A 20,602-nucleotide genomic window follows, 5' to 3' on the forward strand; every position below is an offset into this window, starting at 1 on the left:
CGTCAGAAAGACGCAACAGCACTTCTTAAACTTGAACACTTGAAGAAGCTACAGTTATCCTGCATGATTATTATGCAGGGTGTAAAGTTTGTGAATTCGGTTCATGTTGTCAATGATTCACACACACAAAAATAAATAAAAAGCATCTTGTTCATGCTAAGCAAACCATAAAACTAACGTCAGAATTTCAATTAGGAACAAACTGAACTACTTGCAATTAGATCACAGCAATTTCAACTCGACAGCGTACCCTATCTATGGTAAAGACTAAATGACAGTCTTCAGGAACCACCTTTGTAACATGATGATGCCAGGCATTCATTGGGCTTCAGGGACTGCTCTTACCATTCACTGGAATTTACAGGTGTTTGATTAGCCACCGGAAGGCTCCCCTATTGCCCTCTGACTGCAACAGCTACAGATTGAGCCAAATGTTCAAAACTGCCCACTAATTTTGGATTCCTTGAGACATGCTGGGTCTGATTTTCAGAAGTACCAACTACCAACAGCTTTTGCTGGACTTCAGTTAGAGCTGCAAGCATTCAATGCTTCTGAGGCCTCTCAGAAATGAACACCCAACACCCATACTGCTCCTGAAAAGGTAGACCACTGAGAAGTGCAAGGTACACACCCAACTAAATGTAAGGGCTTCAGAGTTCAAATGAAGCCCATTCCCTAGTTAACACAAAGATCTGTGCGCTCATATTTTCATTCAGTTTAGAGTTAATTTACCATGGGCACGACTGCCCTCTCCTATGGGAAAACCCGTTAGAAAAAGTGAGGGGGAAGAGAGGGGAAATCTGTAGAAAGAGAACTTCACCAGGTTCCCCTATTGGAGATTCCTCCAAATTCTAACATTGGGTGTGAATGTGAGGAGCTTTGCCTCCCCTGACTGGAAGAAGCCAGGGATGCAGCTCCCAAACCTCACAGATGCCAGACTCCATAGGAGACCTCTTGCACTAAACCAGGGGTTCTCAAACTGGGGGGTCGGGACCCCTCAGGGGTCATGAGGTTATTACATGGGGGGTCATGAGCCGTCAGCCTCCAACCCAAACCCTGCTTTGCCTCCAGCATTTATAATGGTGTTAAATATATAAACAAGTGTTTTTAATTTATAAGGGGGGGATTGCACTCAGAGGCTTGCTGTGTGGAAGGGGTCACCAGTACAAAAGTTTGAGAATCACAGCACTAAACCTACTTCCTGGTCCCCTGCAGCCCTCCTCTGGCTTACTGTCTCTATGCTCCAGTAGAAACATACTTAGAAGATTTGTCCTGTCAGCAGCAAGCAACCCTTGGACTTCCTTGAACAGGAAAATTCCATGCACAAAGGGAGCTACACTGCCAGACTTATTCCTGAACAGGAGTCTGACAGGATTGTAGGAGGATATTTGCTACACCACCTTCTCCCTCCACACACACAGATCCCTGGACCTAGGCAGAACTCTCTGCACAGCCCTCTGCATGTCCCAGGACAGGGAGAAGACCGAGAAGATAGTGTTGCAAAATTCACGGACCTTGGAGTGCTCTGAACACACTGTGTAACCAGGGATAGATTTACACATGGTGGATGTTCTCTGTATGCTATTCTCAGATTTGTACCTTCCCAAGGCCAGAAGGACCATTGTGATCATCTAGTCTGACCACCTGTGTACGGCAGGCCGTAAAACTACCCCAAAATAATGCCTAAAGAAAACATCCAATCTTGATTTATAAAGGGTCAGTGATGGAGAATCCACCACAACACTTCGTAAATTGTTGCAACAATTAATTACTGTTTTTAACCACCCGAACAATTTACCAGGGGTCATGATGGAGTCTCCATCACTGACCATTTTTATTAGATCTTCTGCATTTTGCTCTTTTCATTAAACACAATAAAAAACAAGAACCACATTCCAGTTGGCCCCAAGTACTTAATATTGTAATAGGGCACTGATTCAAAAAAGATTTTGTTGTATGCTATGTTAAAGTCATTTGCTCTATGCAACACTACTCAAAGAATCAAAGCGTCTTGTGGCACCTTATAGACTAACAGACGCTTTGGAGCATGAGCCTTCGTGGGTGAATACCCACTTCGTCAGATGCATGTGACGTGCATCCGACGAAGTGGGTATTCACCCACGAAAGCTCATGCTCCAAAGCGTCTGTTAGTCTATAAAGGTGCCACAAGACTCTTTACTGCTTTTACAGATCCAGACTAACACGGCTGCCCCTCTGATACTCAAAGAATGACGTTGCAATGCTTGGGGTTGAAAGGGCGACACCAAGGATTCTTCATCAAGTTTTCTTCCATACAGATAATTACAATAAGTGCTTTTGTTCTCACTGAGCTCAAGTTACTACTCCAACTCAAGACAACAACTTGAGAATATGATCATTTTAAAATTGTATACATTTATATTTCCCCTAAGTACTTTTATATATGGGCACTGAGTTTGCATACAACATTTCACCATTTATTCTTATTCTTTGTTCTTATTCTTGCTTTAGAAGACAGCTACTAATATTTTAATCTGACTAAAATAGTAATACCAAATTTTTAGCCACCTTCAATCAGGTTTCATATTTAATCTGTCTGCAAAAATGCAGTAACTGCATGCTATTGAAATGTTGTAATTGTACACTCACAAAACTGAAGGCTACTCTTTGAAAACTGGCCATTCAGAAAGAACACTTTCAGGTTTAAAAGAATTACACAACACCACCTTGGATAACTGAAATGAAGATTTATTTATTTATTTATTAAAGTCTAGCATACCTCTCACTTTTTTCCCTTTTTGCACTATATTTAGTTAGGATATTGAAGCAGGCCTGTAATTGTGTCAATCCTGCAGAGAGATGTTTACAACTGAACAACAGACGTTTGCATTGCAGGCTGTTTTGTTTTTAAATAAAACCTGGACACTTTTCTTAGGTTTGGCACATTTTTTTGAAAGAATGTAAGTCATACATTTTGGGTCTAAAATCTGCTTTGATAATGTCCCTGTCTAACACGAGAATAAAACTGTTACTTACTCTCTCAAGATTTGAACTGTGTTCTGCAGAGAACCTGCTTTCAAAGAATCCAAGATGAGTATACAAGGCCTGTTTGACAGCAAAAACAAAAATCAGCGTAATCTTTCATTAGGCATATTAGTTGAGTGCCAAAAAGAGGTTTTTATTTTGTGACTTAATTTCAGTGGTAATATGAGTAGAAAAGTCAAGGAATCAATGGGGAAACCTGAACAAAGCACCTTTAAAAGTAACCCTTATTATGTGTAAAGCTGAATCAAGTGCTCAGTGTTGCTGCCAAATTGCTGAATATGGAAACTTAAAGTGTTGTGACATTATTATGAAAGCATAAACCTACCTTTTACAAACTTTCTTTAATTTGCAATTACTTAAAGAGCTCTGAAAAACATAAAATACATTTTACAAGCTGTATCCAGAAAAAGCATAAAATGACTTTATATTTTTATTAGGTGACATCTGATGGGATAAATTAATATGTAACAAAGTGATCAAGAAACTGAAACTATGATATATTCAAAGCAATCAAATATTAATGCATTTCGCTGAGAGATAAACCAACAAGCGACTTCAACATGAACTTTGAAATGATAAATTTCTAACAGAGGACTCAAATAATATTTCTTGTTTTTAAAAAAAATCCTTTTTTTTAAAAAACACCAATGTTTTTGCTGCTCCCCTGTTGATGTTTACAGCGATCATTTCATAAAGAGAGAAATTGACTAGCTAAGTAGTATACTGGGGAATCAATAAAACCCCACAAAGTGCTGTCAAATGTACAAAGTAAACACTGAAAAAAAGAGAAACTTTAGAGAAACTTTTTTTTCACTAACTTCTTTTCTACTAATTTTAGGTACTATAACAGGGAAATCTTTTTCAAATTAGTGAGATTTTCAAGGTAACTACTTCCTTTTTAAATATTTTCTACTCTAACTGCCACCAACAAGAACTGGAGGTTACTTATCTGTAACTGGAGGTTCTTCGAGATGTGTGGTCCCTATCTGTATTCTACATATGGACATTTTTAGTAAGCAGTATCCTTTGGTCTGCACCTACGTAGTGGAACTCCTCATGTTCTGAGCCGAGGGCATAAAGGACAGCGTGGACCGATGCCTCTCCAGCTCTTTTTCTTACCATGAATCTAGAGATGGTCTATAGCAGCAGGAATGAAGGGCAGTAGTGGAATACAAATAGGGACCACGCATCTCAAAGAACTTTCAGCTACAGGTAAGTACCTCCGCAAATGGCAAATTCATTCCTCCCGAGTTCAGGGAGGAGCAGAGAGGCAGATGCTGCACTTGATGGTGATATGAGGCAGAGCTTGTGGCTGTGGATAGGAGAGACAGTTCTTGAACCCAGAAATTCTTGGCATAGTCCCTCTTTGTAGGAAGAAGCTCACTGGGGTGGGAAGTAACTAAACTAACTATAAAAACACTAAAATATTAGGCCATTAAACAATTTACAAATTGTATTCACAGGTTTACAGAAGAGGAAGGTCGAAGCAGACGTGGGATTCTGACTCAAGCCATGCAGCAGAAAGAAAGAACTGGAGAGGCATCAGTCCTCACTGGCCTTTACACCCTTGGTTCAGAGCACAAGGAATTCCACTGGATGTGTGCAGACCAACGGACACTGCTTACTAAAATTTTCTGGACTCAGGTGCATGGTGCACATGTACACTCATATGTGGAATATACAGAGGGACCATCACTTGAAGAAGCACTAAGGGTTAGATGGAGAGTTTACTCTCAAAGAGGGAGTGAATGGCCCAGAAGAAACTGTGGAAAGAACCGTGACTCAGACGCGCCTCTCTGGGTCATTTCTCCAGAGCTCCTGTTTCAGGTTTGGGAGACTATACTGCATCAGACCATTACTAGCCATACATTATATTACCGTCCCTTGCATCCAACCAGTTCTATTGGCTGGTGCCTGGGGGAGGTACACAGACATGACTCCTACTCCCTTCCCCTTTTCATCCACTTACTTTCAAGAGGGAGTACCAGGCGCTCAGCCTCTGCTTTCCATCTTGTGCCCAGACTCTAGTTCTGACCAAGTCCTATGCAGTCACATGGGGGCGGGGGGAGAATGGGAGGAGTTTACACCCTTTCAATCCTTTCTGCAGCTGCATTAGACTGAGCCACAATCTAGCCCATACCCTTTCTTAAAATCAACAAACATCTGCCTGCCTGCATTTTTCCCCCCTCATTTTGCTCTCCCTGCTAGTCCCAGAGGTGATAGTTTTGTAGAACCCAACCATCCTAAAGACACTTCTGATTCATGAAGAAGCTCATCTTCCATTACCCCCCTGTCAATTTTTAAAAGAACAAGCAGAGCCCAGCAGCTCAAGATTGGGCTCAGAAGATGCAGAATCAAGAAGCTATAGGGAAACATGTCTCAGATACTATGAAAGCAATAACCCAGCCTAAAAACATAACTGGTTCAGATACAGATTGTAAACCTTGCAAAACAGTCGTGCAAATTTACCAGCCCAGATAGAACACATACTCCTTTGCTCTTCGCTAGACATTGATAATGAAACAAATCATTATATTTTATTCAATGTTAAAAAAAAACTTGCTCTGTGAGAGTAAAATTTTACACGGTTGAGCTGTTAAATACATTAATGGAAATTAGTACCCTCCTCACATGTAATTTACTTCACTTGGAAGTCAACCTACTTTGCTAATGAAGAGCCTGATGGCAAATATGAAGTAGGATCGTAGGGGTCAGGTCAATTTTACAAAAATGTAATTTTATTTTAAAGCAGTGACATTCAAGTAGTCTAGTTATGCAAAGCAAAAATAAAACCCAAGCATGTCCTTGTCCAATACAGTCAACATACACTGCTACTTGTTATTGTTTACCTAAAGGGACATTAAGCAGATTTAGTGGCAATCTGACAGTGTCAGATTGCCACTAAAGACTTCACAGTTTCTTCCTTATCGGTACAAAAAAGTACTTACTTCATAATGATTTGACTCCAAGTTTGGAGACGAAGCATGATGATCTTTACCTAGTGTGAGACAGTAAATTGAAAACAAGAATTTTTTTCTATTTGTTGGCTGAAATATTTGCATCTCTTGATCAATGGCTCTATCTGCATTGTAAAGAAGACGGCATGAGCATAAGCTAGCTTTAGTTCCCTTTGGTACAAGCATGTCTGAATGGCTGAATATTGCTGAAGGACTTCACTAGGGTTCTGATCCAACTCGCACTGAAATCAATGAGAGATTTTTCATTGACTCTGATTGGAGTTTGACCAGGATCCTAGTATGGAAACCTCACTTAGGACTATATCATGCGCTGGATCTGCACATGCCACTTCCATTCATGTCTAAGAAAGTTGCACACAGGCATCAAGAACTCAATACAGCCCCTAATATATCAGGAAATTTTACTATATATGGTAACCTAAAAATCCACTACATCAGTCTTGCAAAGGATTCAGTTTTCTTTGATAAGTGCCTCATTAAAGCATTCAGGTATTACTGAAGCTAACTGTTTTCCATTATTTTCTCTTAAAAAACTCCACTACCTTCTGAGTGCAGATTGCTCTTTACATCCAGTTCTTCTTTATTCTTCCAGTTATCATTGAAGACCAGCACTGTGTTGGCTCTAACTGTTTCTCTCTTCTTTTCGGCCTGAAGTGGGGATTGCCGAGTCTGGGACTGCAGTGACCCCTGATTTGGACAGTCCTCATATACCACTTCTTCTAACCAAGGAAAGCAAATAACTGCAATGTACCAGTGAGACCTGCCATAGGGATGAGAGGAAAAATAAAAAAAAATAAAAAGAGGTCAGCAATTCAGTATTCAAGAGTCCTTTAAAAACTGTGGAAAGCCTTTGGTACTAGTGAGCTAATAGAACTAATGCATTGTTGCTCCACTGTAGTGTCTCTGAGTTCTGACCTTTATGATGCTCATTTAGAAGAGCACAATGATACACATATCCTCCTACTCATTTTCGCCTCTGCAGCAGGACACTGTTGCAAAGATAATTCTCACTTTCCTGGTTCTCAAGTACTTCTCCTATCTGGTTCTCAACACACACTCCCTGCAAACAAAATAAAACAAACAACCAAAACAAAAACCTCAAGGATCCCCTAATCAAATTATCAGTGCCAGGTATGAAAACATGGATATAGTCCACAATATATTCCACCAACCTGAACACATTTAGATGACCTCACTCTGCAGCTGCTCTTTTGTATACATAACTTCCACTGACGTCACTTATCAAGTTCAATGGGATCTCCATGGTGCGGGGCAGTGTAGAATCAGGCCCATATATTGATTCCGGTACTGCAGTACTATGTATTGTTCTACAGGGGACTGCTTACAGGAAAGTACCCAAGTTCATAGGGTATATAATGTCAACTAAAAAAAAAACCGCCTAAGAATAAAACCCTTTCTACAATAAAGACCGACAAAGCAAAGCTTACTGGAGGCAAGGAAATATCTTTCTTCAAACCAGATGCACATGAGATGCAAAATTTGGATAACTTTATTTTAACTAATTATATTTTCTGCACAACGAATAGGATTGCTCTTTATTTTACTTTTAAACTCAGACTCTATGTAATTATTTTCTTGCTGAACAACAAGCCAGTATCTGTACGTGGAAAGGCTTAACAATCCTGGGAGTGTTTGTACTGATCAACCAAAGCATTTCTAACCCTGGTACATAATGAGAGCACACCCTAAAACTATTTAGATTACTACGCCACTTCAATTATGACATTTTATTCAATCTTCTAAATTGGTAGAGTTAGAGACTAATCTGTTACACCACCGGAAATGTGGGCTCGACATCTAGATTGGGGTGGGCAAACTACGGCCCATGGGCCAGAGTCGTTTTAAGGTGGCCCGTGAGCTCCCGCTGGGGAGTGGGATCTGGACTTGCCCTGCTCCGGTGCTCCAGCCAGGGCGCTGGGTCGGGGGCTGCACCATGCAGCTCGGCCCCACTCTGGCGCTCCAGCCGGGGTGCTGGGTCAGGGGCCATTCTGGCTCTCCAACCAGGGTCCTGGGTGGTGGGCCTCACCACGTGGCTCGACCCCACTCCAGTGCTCTAGCTGGGGCACAGGGTCAGGGGCCACTCCACACGGCTCCCAGAAGCCGCAGCATGGACTCCTCCAGCTCCTACGCACTCCAGTGGCCACCTCCGGCACTCCAATGGGAGCTGCACGGGCGGTGCCTGTGGATGTGGCAGCGTGAAGAGCCACCTGGCTACACCTCCGTGTAGGAGCCGGAAAAGGGACATGCCACTGCTTCTGGGAGCTGCTTCAGGTAAGCGCCACTTGGAGCCTGTACTCCTGAGCCTCTCCCCACACCCGAACACTGTGCAGTCACATGGGGGCGGGGGGAGAATGGGAGGAGTTTACACCCTTTCAATCCTTTCTGCAGCTGCATTAGACTGAGCCACAATCTAGCCCATACCCTTTCTTAAAATCAACAAACATCTGCCTGCCTGCATTTTTTCCCCCTCATTTTGCTCTCCCTGCTAGTCCCAGAGGTGATAGTTTTGTAGAACCCAACCATCCTAAAGACACTTCTGATTCATGAAGAAGCTCATCTTCCATTACCCCCCTGTCAATTTTTAAAAGAACAAGCAGAGCCCAGCAGCTCAAGATTGGGCTCAGAAGATGCAGAATCAAGAAGCTATAGGGAAACATGTCTCAGATACTATGAAAGCAATAACCCAGCAATAACCCAGCCTAAAAACATACTCATTTTCGCCTCTGCAGCAGGACACTGTTGCAAAGATAATTCTCACTTTCCTGGTTCTCAAGTACTTCTCCTATCTGGTTCTCAACACACACTCCCTGCAAACAAAATAAAACAAACAACCAAAACAAAAACCTCAAGGATCCCCTAATCAAATTATCAGTGCCAGGTATGAAAACATGGATATAGTCCACAATATATTCCACCAACCTGAACACATTTAGATGACCTCACTCTGCAGCTGCTCTTTTGTATACATAACTTCCACTGACGTCACTTATCAAGTTCAATGGGATCTCCATGGTGCGGGGCAGTGTAGAATCAGGCCCATATATTGATTCTGGTACTGCAGTACTATGTATTGTTCTACAGGGGACTGCTTACAGGAAAGTACCCAAGTTCATAGGGTATATAATGTCAACTAAAAAAAAACCCGCCTAAGAATAAAACCCTTTCTACAATAAAGACCGACAAAGCAAAGCTTACTGGAGGCAAGGAAATATCTTTCTTCAAACCAGATGCACATGAGATGCAAAATTTGGAGAACTTTATTTTAACTAATTATATTTTCTGCACAACGAATAGGATTGCTCTTTATTTTACTTTTAAACTCAGACTCTATGTAATTATTTTCTTGCTGACCAACAAGAATCCTGGGAGTGTTTGTACTGATCAACCAAAGCATTTCTAACCCTGGTACATAATGAGAGCACACCCTAAAACTATTTAGATTACTGTTTAGATTACTACCCCACTTCAATTATGACATTTTATTCAATCTTCTAAATTGGTAGAGTTAGAGACTAATCTGTTACACCACCGGAAATGTGGGCTCGACATCTAGATTGGGGTGGGCAAACTACGGCCCATGGGCCAGAGTCGTTTTAAGGTGGCTCATGAGCTCCCGCTGGGGAGCGGGATCTGGACTTGCCCTGCTCCGGTGCTCCAGCCAGGGCGCTGGGTCGGGGGCTGCACCATGCAGCTCGGCCCCACTCTGGCGCTCCAGCTGGGGTGCTGGGTCAGGGGCCATTCTGGCTCTCCAACCAGGGTCCTGGGTGGTGGGCCTCACCACGTGGCTCGACCCCACTCCAGTGCTCTAGCTGGGGCACAGGGTCAGGGGCCACTCCACACGGCTCCCAGAAGCCGCAGCATGGACTCCTCCAGCTCCTACGCACTCCAGTGGCCACCTCCGGCACTGCAATGGGAGCTGCACAGGCGGTGCCTGTGGATGTGGCAGCGTGAAGAGCCACCTGGCCACACCTCCATGTAGGAGCCGGAAAAGGGACATGCCACTGCTTCTGGGAGCTGCTTCAGGTAAGCGCCACTTGGAGCCTGTACTCCTGAGCCTCTCCCCACACCCGAACACTGTGCCCCAGCCCTAATCCCCCTCCCGCTCCCCAAACTCCTTGATCCCAGCCAGAGCACCCTCTTGCACCACAAACCTCTCAACCTCAGCCCCACCCTAGAGCCCTCACCCCCTCCTTCATGCCAACTTTGTGAGCATTCATGACCCACCATACAATTTCTATTCCCCAAGTGGCCCTCAGGCCAAAAAGTTTGCCCACCCCTGATCTAGATAGACTGTATGGTGTTTAGTGCTTTAAATCTATCTAGGATCAGGAATCCCTAACTTTCTAGTGGCACTTATTTCTATTGCTGGTGGATCATAAAATATTGGACCATGGATATTTCAGTGCTCCCTTCAAGAATAAATTTCAAATCTTTGAAATTTTAAGATTCAGAAAATGGCCCCACAAAAAACTGTTTCAAAAGTGTGTGTGTCATACTTACTCCTCATTAACAGGCACAAAGATATAATCTTTATTAAAGATGTTTATATGTCGAGTCCACGTTCTTACTCTTTTATGTCTTCTTTGTGCCACTCTGTGAATACAAAAACAACAATTACCGTTGGTTTGTTTCTTTGGGTTTTTCTCCTGAAGGACTTAAGTTAATGAACATTGGCAACACTGATCGCAAGTTTTGCAATACGTGGTGTTCCTCATAAATCCACAGGTACTGGAGTCATGCAATTATGTGAGACTCTCAGCTGACATTGAAAAAATGTTCCCAGACTTCCCTGTTGCGGAGAAAATTTTGAACATGTGATCTCCCACCCTTACTGTATGCTCAAGGTCAAAACCCACAATGTAAATAAAATGAACCCTTAATATCTTTTTTAAGTGTCATGATTTTTGGGGCCAGACTCATGATTTCTGAATGCTTAGGGTTGGCAATACAGCTGTGTTAACTTAAAACCAAATCAAAGCAAATATTTTGGAATAATTACTTTTTCTGTGTCCGAAAAGAAGGGCTCTGCCAATTTAAACATCTTTAAAGGGAATGTATTTAAATGCACTGAACATTATTAATGTGCCCTCAAAAGTGGCAGGCTGGAAATTAGCTCTCCAATAAACTCGACCGCTTCCCACCTTAAACAAGTCCATTTTTTAAAAAAATCTCAAGAGCAGTTAGAGAGCGGAGATGCAGAGGCTGGCAAAACACCTCATCAAGAATCTATGAGAAGTCACTTACAGAACAGGTGGACTGATCTGTATACTGAGTAATTTTCTGAGTCTTTTCAGTTCAACTTATTTGAGCTAGGTTATCCATAGATTTTAAGGCCAGAAAGGACCTTTATGATCTTCTAATCTGACCTCCCGCATAACACAGGCAATAGAACCTCATCCACTAACTCCTGCACCAAGCAATTGCCCACGGAAGATGGTGATATTATGGGCTTCTGTAACAATTTCTAACCAAGGATCTTTAATGATTTACAAACAAACATCCATGAACTAAACTTCACAACACCCCTTTTGAAGACCAGTATTATTGACTAACTCCATTTTATAGAGGCGAAAATCTAAGCAACAGAATGCAAGTTCCTTGCCCAAGTTCACACATTGTGGAAGAGCCAGGAATAGAACACAGATCTTTCCTGGTTCTGTGCTTGAACTACTGGACTATACCTCCTCTCCAATTTACAGTCAAAAAATAGAGTTCCATTTTTAAGGGAGACTGTCAAAAAAAAATTCAGGTTTTCTAATTTAGCACGGGATGATGGGAAAACTACTGAATGATTTGTGAAGTGCTACATATTAGTCAACTGAGGCCTGGTCTACACTACGCGTTTAAACCAGTTTAAGGAGCGTAAAACCGATTTAACGCCACACCCATCCACACTAAGAGGCCCTTTATATCGATATAAAGGGCTCTTTAAACCGGTTTCTGTACTCCTCCCTAACGAGAGGAGTAGCGCTAGTATCGGAATTACCATATTGGATTAGGGTTAGTGTGGCCGCAGATCGACGGTATTGGCCTCCGGGTGGTATCCCACAGTGCACCACTGACCGCTCTGGACAGCAATCTGAACTCGGATGCAGTGGCCAGGTAGACAGGAAAAGTCCCGCGAACTTTTGAATATTTCCTGTTTGCCCAGCGTGGAGCTCCGATCAGCACGGGTGGCGATGCAGTCCGAAATCAAAATAAAAAAAGAGCTCCAGCATGGACCATGCGGATGTGATCACAGTAAGGGCAGGCAAATCTGTTCTATCAGCGCTCCGTGACAGAAGATGAAATTCAAAATCATTTTTAAAAAATCTCCACACAGATGCCATAGCAGGGACTCAGCGCACTGCTGCGTGACAAGCGTAACGGAAAGCCAAAGAATCAAATGGACGCTCATGGAGGGGGGACTGGAGCGGGGACTGGAGGACTCAAGCTATCCCACAGTTCTTGCAGTCTCCGAAAAGCATTTGCATTCTTGGCTGAGCTCCAAATGCTTCTAGGGTCAAACACAGTGTCCGCGGTGGTTCAGGGCATAGCTCGGCAATTTACGCACCCCCCCCACCCACCCCCAGAAGTGAAAGGGGAAACAATCCTCTCTTGACTCTTTTACATGTCACCCTATCTTTACTGAATGCTGCAGATAGACGCGATGCTGCAGCAGTCAACACCAACATCCTTACTCCCCCCCCCGCCATGGGTGGCTGATGGTGCAATATGGCTGATATCCATCATCATCATCAGCCTATTGGCACATGGGGCAGTGCAAAAGGACTGGTAACCATGCCGACTAGCATTCAGTGAGGTCAATCATGGGCGCCTGTGTAAAAAGCTCCTGATTTTTCCTGGTAGATGGTGCAATATGGCTGGTAACCGTCTTCATCATAGCAACAGGGGGCTGAGCTCCATCAGCCCCCACCCTTCATGTGTAAAGAAAAGATTCAATTGTCCCTGGACTAGCAGCGGGATGCTGGGCTCCTCTCCTCCACACTCCTTACTGTCCTGTCTGGACTATCATAGCAGCTGGAGGCTGCCTTCCCCTCATTTCTCACTAACAAGTCACTGTGTCTTATTCCTGCATTCTTTATTACTTCATCACACAAGTGGGGGGACACTGCTACGGTAGCCCGGGAAGGCTGGGGGAGAACGGAATCAACAGGTGGGGTTGTTGAAGGAGCACCCCCTGTGAATAGCATACAGCTCATAATTTCTGCGGGATCTGACACAGAGCAGCTGTGCTCTCTGGTTCTATGATACAGTGGTTCTCTAGTACACTTGCCCATATTCTAGGCAGGACTGATTCTATTTTTAGATACCATAAAGGAGGGATTGACTCAGGGAGTCATTCCCAATTTTGGCTTTTGCGCCCCTGGCTGATCTCAGCCAGGGGCACTTATGACAGCAGCAAATGGTGCAGTGTAAAAGGACTGGTAACCATGATCATCTTATTACCAATTTATGGTATGGTAGATGGTACAGTATGGCTGGTAACCATCTCTGCTGTCATGCAAAAGCAAAAGCATGCTGCTGTGTAGCGCTGCTGAATCGCCTCTGTCAGCGGCATCTAGTACACATACGGTGACAGTCACAAAAGGCAAAACAGGCTCCATGATTGCCATGCTATGGCATCTGCCAGGGCAATCCAGGGAAAAAAGCCGCGAAATGCTTGTCTGCCGTTGCTTTCCCAGAGGAAGGAGTGACTGATGACATTTACCCAGAACCACCCGCGACAATGATTTTTGCCCCATCAGGCACTGGGATCTCAACCCGGAAATTCCAAGGGGCAGGGGAGGCTGCGGGAACTATGGGATAGCTACGGAATAGCTACCCACAGCGCAACGCTCCAGAAGTCGACGCTAGCCTCGGACCGTGGATGCACACCACCGATTTAATGTGTTTAGTGTGGCCGCGCGCACTCAATTTTATACAATCTGTTTTGCTAAACCGGTTTATGTAAAATCGGAATAATCCCGTAGTGTAGACGTACCGAGTGAAATACACCCTGTTCCAGAAGCCATCTGTATTACAACCTAAACTGTGGCAGTGTCTGTGCAAAGGTATGGACAAAGTGCTGAGGAACAACTTTGCACCCCCTGCGTATTGCTGTGCTGACTCTGCACAGACCAACGTAAAGAGAAGGTTTGGGGGCAGATTAGGGGAGGGGCTATAGGATCCACTAATGTGTAGCTCAAAATGAGCACAGGAAGCATGCAGTGGGAAGGGGTCCTACTAAAATCCATAGGCAGGAATAGTACCTGTGAAGGGACTACACTGCAGTCTTCCAGTCACCCTAGGATCTGGAAAGGAAGTAAGTTACACAGCAACTTGGCTATTTTGTGCATGGGTATGTTAGGAGAGAGAAATTTCATCCTCAATAAACCAAGAGGGCAATTTCCTCAGCCAGGTACAGCAAATTTCAGAGAACTTGACTTCTCAGGAAAGAATCTGACTCCATATCAGAGAACTGCCCTTACACAACATGAAATCTTCTCTCGCAAAAAAACCATGTGATTACCATGTGACCTTACTAAATAAAGGGAGTAGCTATATGTGCTATGCTTAAAAAGAACAATGAAAAAACTGAGGTACATCCTGCCAAATTGTATGAATCTTCAACAGAGGGGTAATCAAACTAAGTGAAGGCATATTATATTCCAGACTCAGAAAAAATAATCTGGAGGAAAGCGAAAGCACTGTTCGTATTTATAATCAAATGTCCATCACAGACAAACTTTAATAAAATCCACCATTACCATCCTATGACTGCAAACCTAAACTGGGACTTGCAGCATATCTGGAAGATCTGAGAACACTCAGAATACTACATGCCAAAGGACACTTTATTGAAGATTATGAGTGATCCATAGAAAACATTCATAACAGGAGAACATTATATATTACTAATGTGTTTCTTCTCCCTTCTAATTAAAACCATGACTGTCAGTACTGGTCTGTTAATGTAACAAATCCTTTACTTGTAAACAGTGACATTACGGCATCTGCAAGTGAACTTACGACAGTTTGGGATCTTCTTCAGAGTTCTTTCCTGTCCTGGTCAGGCACTTATAGAAGAAGCTGCTAAAAATATGCGACCGCTCAGCAAGCTCCTTTGGTGCTTTCTCCAACAAGAGATATCTACCAAAGAAAGAACAAATGCAGCTTTTTACTTTATGTGGAAATTACCTGCCCCCCTCAACAACATAATCTTCATAAAAATATTCAGATACATCAGGGTTATCTTACATTTTGTAATCAGTTATCTTCATAGCTGCTAGCCATGTCAAAATTTTCTATCTAACCTATTTTAATTGTATATGGATGGTTATCATATTAGTATCTAAGTGCCAAACACAGTTATTAAGAGCACAGCTCCACTGAACCTACCCTCTCCCTGAGATTTGAGCTCCACAATCAATGCTTTCATATTTAAATAATTAAGTTTCTACTAAAATAAGCTTGAAAATATGAACCAACTGTCAAACAAGCCTGCAAAGAGTATGAAACAACAGGTTAAAGGTATGTATTGGCCCATTCATTACAACTTTATTATTCAACTTCATAGTTAATTCATTAAGTAAAACCCTTCAGTTTTTTAAATTAAAATTAAGCTGCTGCAGAATCCAGGTACCCTGCTGCAGAATTTATTTTTAGTTTATCACAGAATACTATTCTTCAGCAAAGCCCTATGTATCAAAATATTCACGTGGATGCTACACTTTGCTTCCCTCTCTCCCCCCCAAGGTTAGAAATTGTTGATTGCTATGCTCTCGCTTACACAGTTACTGCAGCAAGACTTTCGCAAAACAAACAAAGGTGAGTCTTGAACATGCTCTGCAGATGACCAGGATTCTGCTCAGGTTTGAGTCAGCACTTCAGGGTACTCCAGAAAAAATGGCAGAAGGCAATGTGGGCTTTGTAAAGTATTGCTCTATTTCAGGCAGCTCCTGAAAGGTGGCAGGATGCATAAAAGCCCACACTCCCACTAGCAATTCCTGAAAGCTGGAACCTCCAGCTGGGGTGCGGGCTATGGGGTGCAGGAGGGTGCTCTGGGCTGGGACCGAGAGGTTTGGAGGGTGAGAGAGGGATCAGGGCTGGGGCGGGGGGCACGATTCCTGGCCAATGGGAGCTGCGGAGCTGACGCTTGGGGCATAGGCAGCGTGCGGAGACCCCTGGCTGCTCCTATGCCTAGGAGCCGGAAGGGGGACATGCCGCTGCTTCCAAGAGTCATGAGGAGCCCTTATGCCCTGCTGTGCCACTGACAGGACTTTTAATGGCCTGGTCAGCAGTGCTGACCAGAGGTGCCACATCCCCTTTTCGACCAGACTTTCTGGCAGCAAATCAGGCACCTGGCAACCCTACTTCACTCACCATTAAAGTACACCGCTACCTCGATATAACGCCACCCGATATAACACGAATTTGGATATAACGCAGTAAAGCAGTGCTCGGGGGCGGGGGGGGGGGAGGGGGGGCCAGGGCTGTGCACTCCGGTGGATCAAAGCAAGTTCAATATAACACGGTTTCACCTATAATGCGGTAAGATTTTTTGGCTCCCAAGGTCAGTGTTATATTGAGGTAGAGGTGTACGTTCATTTCTGGAGTGGAAACACTGCAGCTATTCTGCTCTATCTAGAATATACAACAGTATCTTTGGGGAGAAGTGAAGAATGAAATCCAGCCAACTTTAACTGCAGGGGAATATAGCTGGGCTAAAAATAACAGCCAAATTAGAATTAAGCCAAGTCTTTGCTCTATTATAATCATCACAGACTGTTTAGAGATCACCATTTTAGGTTTCATTCAAAAATAGATTAACATCAAAATGATTCTTATTCCTCCCTTTTATTACTTACTTAAGATAGAAGTCAATGATGACATCATTGAGGAATTCTCCATACTCTAGACACTCTAGATCCTCTCTTGTGACACCCAGTCCTCCTTTTGTGGGAGGGGGAGGATAAACAATCAAACTAGAAAGCAAAAGTGATGTTATAACAAGATGAGCTGTGGTTTAACAAGTCACTTACAAAAAATTCCTAATGCCCATGAAATTATGGCTCAGAAGGTGATGAAATAATACGAGGGTGAATCATAGATGTACATTATCTAAGCAAAAATCTTTATGGACTGTTTTATGCTAGTTCAAGCAGATGTACTGACATGCTCCTAAGATATAAATGATTCTACTTGTCCAATTATCCTCACTCCCATCTCTTCACACAGCTACTATGAAGTTCACACTTAATGAAGACCTGACAAATCTCCACCTTTTCTTCACTGTTCGAGCCGGACACATTAACCACTGCTATGGATTCCAATATATGCATCCAAGATCTTCTGTGATCAGTACAAAGTGTGCAGCATTTGGCAGAAAATTACAAAGAACTTAAACTAATACATGTTTTGAAAGGGAATGATGAAATAATAGGAATAGGGAATGTGTCATTAGAATGACCACATCCATGGAAATGTTCTAAAGAATGAGAACACTTTTGCTCAATCTATGTACTTTCACAGTGACTCTAATTAAACACTTGGAATTATACTGGTAGTCTGTTCCTAACACTATCATACATGTGTAAAATTGAGTATTTGCACTACTACAGTAATATTTCACATGTGACACTGCAAAACCTGAGTCAATAATACATAGAAATGACTGAAACTGACAGTTTCCAAAAATCAGGGGAAAAGAAGTATCGGTATTCTGGTTTTGTATGCAACCAAAGCCATCTATAAAATCGTGTCCCTTATGTGTCCCATGTAAAAGCATATGGCAGGCAGATACACGTTTCTCAGATTTCAGCAGCTTTCTATAAAAGCCATTAGAACAGTGGCTTTCTAAACTCGCCATTAACCCAGATGTACAGTGCATGGTCAGTAACTTAGCACAGTTCTGAACTTGAAACATGTCTGTTATATCCTTGGGGGCAGTCGGTTTAGGAAGAAATCACTTGAGGCCAGACAGCAGACAGCTAACAAAACTACCATTTTATTTACAGACACAGAGCTCACCCAACCGGCCGAAACTGGCTGGGCTATCCCCATATAATCTAACTCAGTTGCCATAGCAACAAAAACCATGACAACCAAATACACAACAATTTCGCCATTACTCTCTCAAATAAATAAATAATAATAATAAGAGGATCTACATTTCTTCCACCTAAGGACATGGTACACTGATAGCCTAAGGATGTTATTTTAAAATAAATATTTGTTAAAAAGATTTGATAATTGACTGTATTAAGTGGGGAAAGATACAACAAGACAGATTCTCAGGTAATTTAAATCAGCACTGATATCATTTAGCTCTGAAGGTTTAGCTCTGCAGTTAACATTTACAATGTAAAAACTCAATTCCAGGGCAATACTCATGCTATCTGATTTGAACTGTGTACTGAGCATTTCCACTCTTAATCTCTCATACAAAAACAAAACAGTGTTAAACTTTCAGCTAAAATGGAGTGTGTGTAGGAATACTGGCCCATGTTAGAAGTAGGTGAACTATGGTTTCAAATTGAGTTGGGATATTAGCATGAGTTACAGGCTGAAAGCCTGTGAAGAAAAAGGATAAAATAATGAAAAAGAAGAGCTGTTGTGTTAAGACTTATAGTAACCCTTTGAAATACCAGTATTTAAGTATTGAATGTTATTTAAGGTTTGGACTAAAGAAATCAAAATAAAATACTGTTAACTGGGTTCTACATGCAATAAATTAATTGGTTATGTAAGAAACTACTTCATCTGGCCTTAGATAAAGTCCAATAATTTGCAATGACATCACTTGTTTGTTAAGGGCATAAGCGTAAACTCTTCAAAGTTCGTTGCTAATATCTGCCTGACAAAGTTTGAGCTAACCAATATGGGTTGAAGCACCCCAGGGTTAGCCCAAATTGAAGTATCTTAATTAAATGCCTGTGAATGTTTTGTTACTATTTGGATGTAGTAAATTGCTTATTATTTAGGATTTTTTAGGCATGTTTAAAGCAATTATATAAATACCATTTGGCCTTTGGATTTAATAAAGATATTTATGGTTGAATTAGTGCCATGGTAATAAACTGCATCAATATTAATAATTCCAACAGTGTGTAAAACATAGGGCCGTAAATGCAATTAACAAAAATCTGCCATTTAATATTTAGAGCAGACATAGATACAGTAGGAGCTTGGTTCTAGTTATCTTCTAATATATTGCTGCATACTGTTTTATAATTGCTGTATTGACTGACAAAAAAGATCTTGTGATAAATAATGTGGCTTAAGACACTCAGGGAGCTAAATAGCTCAAACATGACAGAAGGAACAGTGGTTTACAGTGAAACAGAACATTATTTAGAGCCAAATCCTGGTCCCATTGAAATCAATGGGGGTTTTACTGGGACAGGATTTAGCCCTTACTTCACATATTAACTTTTAGTGAAATGATCTTAACTTTAATGCATGGAGCACAGACCCGCTTCTCTCCCATTGGTGATGACAGCTGAGAGACTGAAGTAAAGTGCAGATCTGGTTAACTTACAGTAGAAATACTTCATAGCACCTTTCACCCAAAAATCTCAAAGTGATTTACAAACATCAAGTAAATCATTAATTTATTCCGGCTATTTACTTATGTAATTTGCAATCATGGGTTTTTATTTAACTGATAATTTAAATAAAGCATACATACTTCTGAACTGGTCCAGTTTCTCTTATTTCTTTCCACTCATCATCTGACTTAGATGACAGAGCAATGGAATAACAACCACCATTTTGCTTCTGCAACAGAGCATAACTTGGCTTGGTGACATTTGCTTTTGGTTCCTGCTGGTGGAGAGAAAAAGAAAAAAACCTAAACAAAAAAATCATCTTTATACACAAGTGAACACACAGCAAAGGCTAGACGTAAAACAAACCTAAGTACATTTTGCTATCTATAATAAATCTTCATTTATTATTCAATTAATTCATTATTCATTAAATCTTCGTATTTTGTCCCCTTTCTTTTCCTGCGAAAACCTACCTGCTGGCTAGCAAAAACAGAATTTAACACTTACATGCAACATAAGCGGTTCAGTGGTAAATGCACCCGGTAAATGAGCCACCAGTTCAGTGGTAAATGAGCCAAAGCACACATATAGACAACAAGAATAGGTGACACCTATATAGCACTTTTCTCTTCAAAATGGTTTACAAACATTAGTCAGCCATGTGAGTTGGGCAGTATTATCCCCACCTTTTTGAAAAAGAAATAGAAGCAGAAAGGATAAGGCTAGAATGTCAGAGGTGCTGAGTACCCCGTTGGCTTCAATGGGAGCTGCAGTTATTGGGCATATCAAGCCTTTAGTGACGTGGCAAAGGCTACAAAGCTATCACAAAAGCAGGGAGCAAAACAGATGAACTCTTGACTTCTAGTTTTGTACTCAGACCAACCCACCCTTCCTATACCAATATTGTTACTGAATAGAACAAATATGTCTGATTATAGAACTGACCAATCCCCCAAATGGCAGAACTTTCAGCTTCCAATTTTTCCCCTCTAAGAGAATATCAGGGCCTGACTGCGCAATAAACCTAGTGCCCTACAATGGCTTGCA

The 20,602-nt window shown here is 42.0% G+C and overlaps 1 protein-coding gene across 13 annotated transcripts in view; it reads right to left on the minus strand.

Annotated features, from left to right (window-relative positions):
• The window catches only part of SENP7 (SUMO specific peptidase 7), an 87,766-nt gene that overhangs the window by 4,321 nt on the left and 62,843 nt on the right, over nucleotides 1–20,602 (minus strand). For 12 of the 13 annotated variants that reach the window (XM_045001773.1, XM_045001772.1, XM_045001764.1 and 9 more), the window contains 8 exons: nucleotides 19,696–19,832; nucleotides 16,874–16,990; nucleotides 15,036–15,155; nucleotides 10,524–10,616; nucleotides 6,545–6,762; nucleotides 5,973–6,022; nucleotides 3,350–3,390; nucleotides 3,016–3,084 (listed from right to left, as the gene is read on the minus strand). In XM_045001773.1, coding sequence (XP_044857708.1) covers nucleotides 3,016–3,084; nucleotides 3,350–3,390; nucleotides 5,973–6,022; nucleotides 6,545–6,762; nucleotides 10,524–10,616; nucleotides 15,036–15,155; nucleotides 16,874–16,990; nucleotides 19,696–19,832 — 845 coding nt within the window. The remainder of the gene's footprint in view (nucleotides 1–3,015; nucleotides 3,085–3,349; nucleotides 3,391–5,972; nucleotides 6,023–6,544; nucleotides 6,763–10,523; nucleotides 10,617–15,035; nucleotides 15,156–16,873; nucleotides 16,991–19,695; nucleotides 19,833–20,602) is intronic. The other variant, XM_045001770.1, reaches the window with a different exon arrangement.

The sequence above is a fragment of the Mauremys mutica genome, chromosome 1 (assembly GCF_020497125.1).
Source record: "Mauremys mutica isolate MM-2020 ecotype Southern chromosome 1, ASM2049712v1, whole genome shotgun sequence".
In the NCBI taxonomy this organism is placed as follows: domain Eukaryota; kingdom Metazoa; phylum Chordata; order Testudines; family Geoemydidae; genus Mauremys; species Mauremys mutica.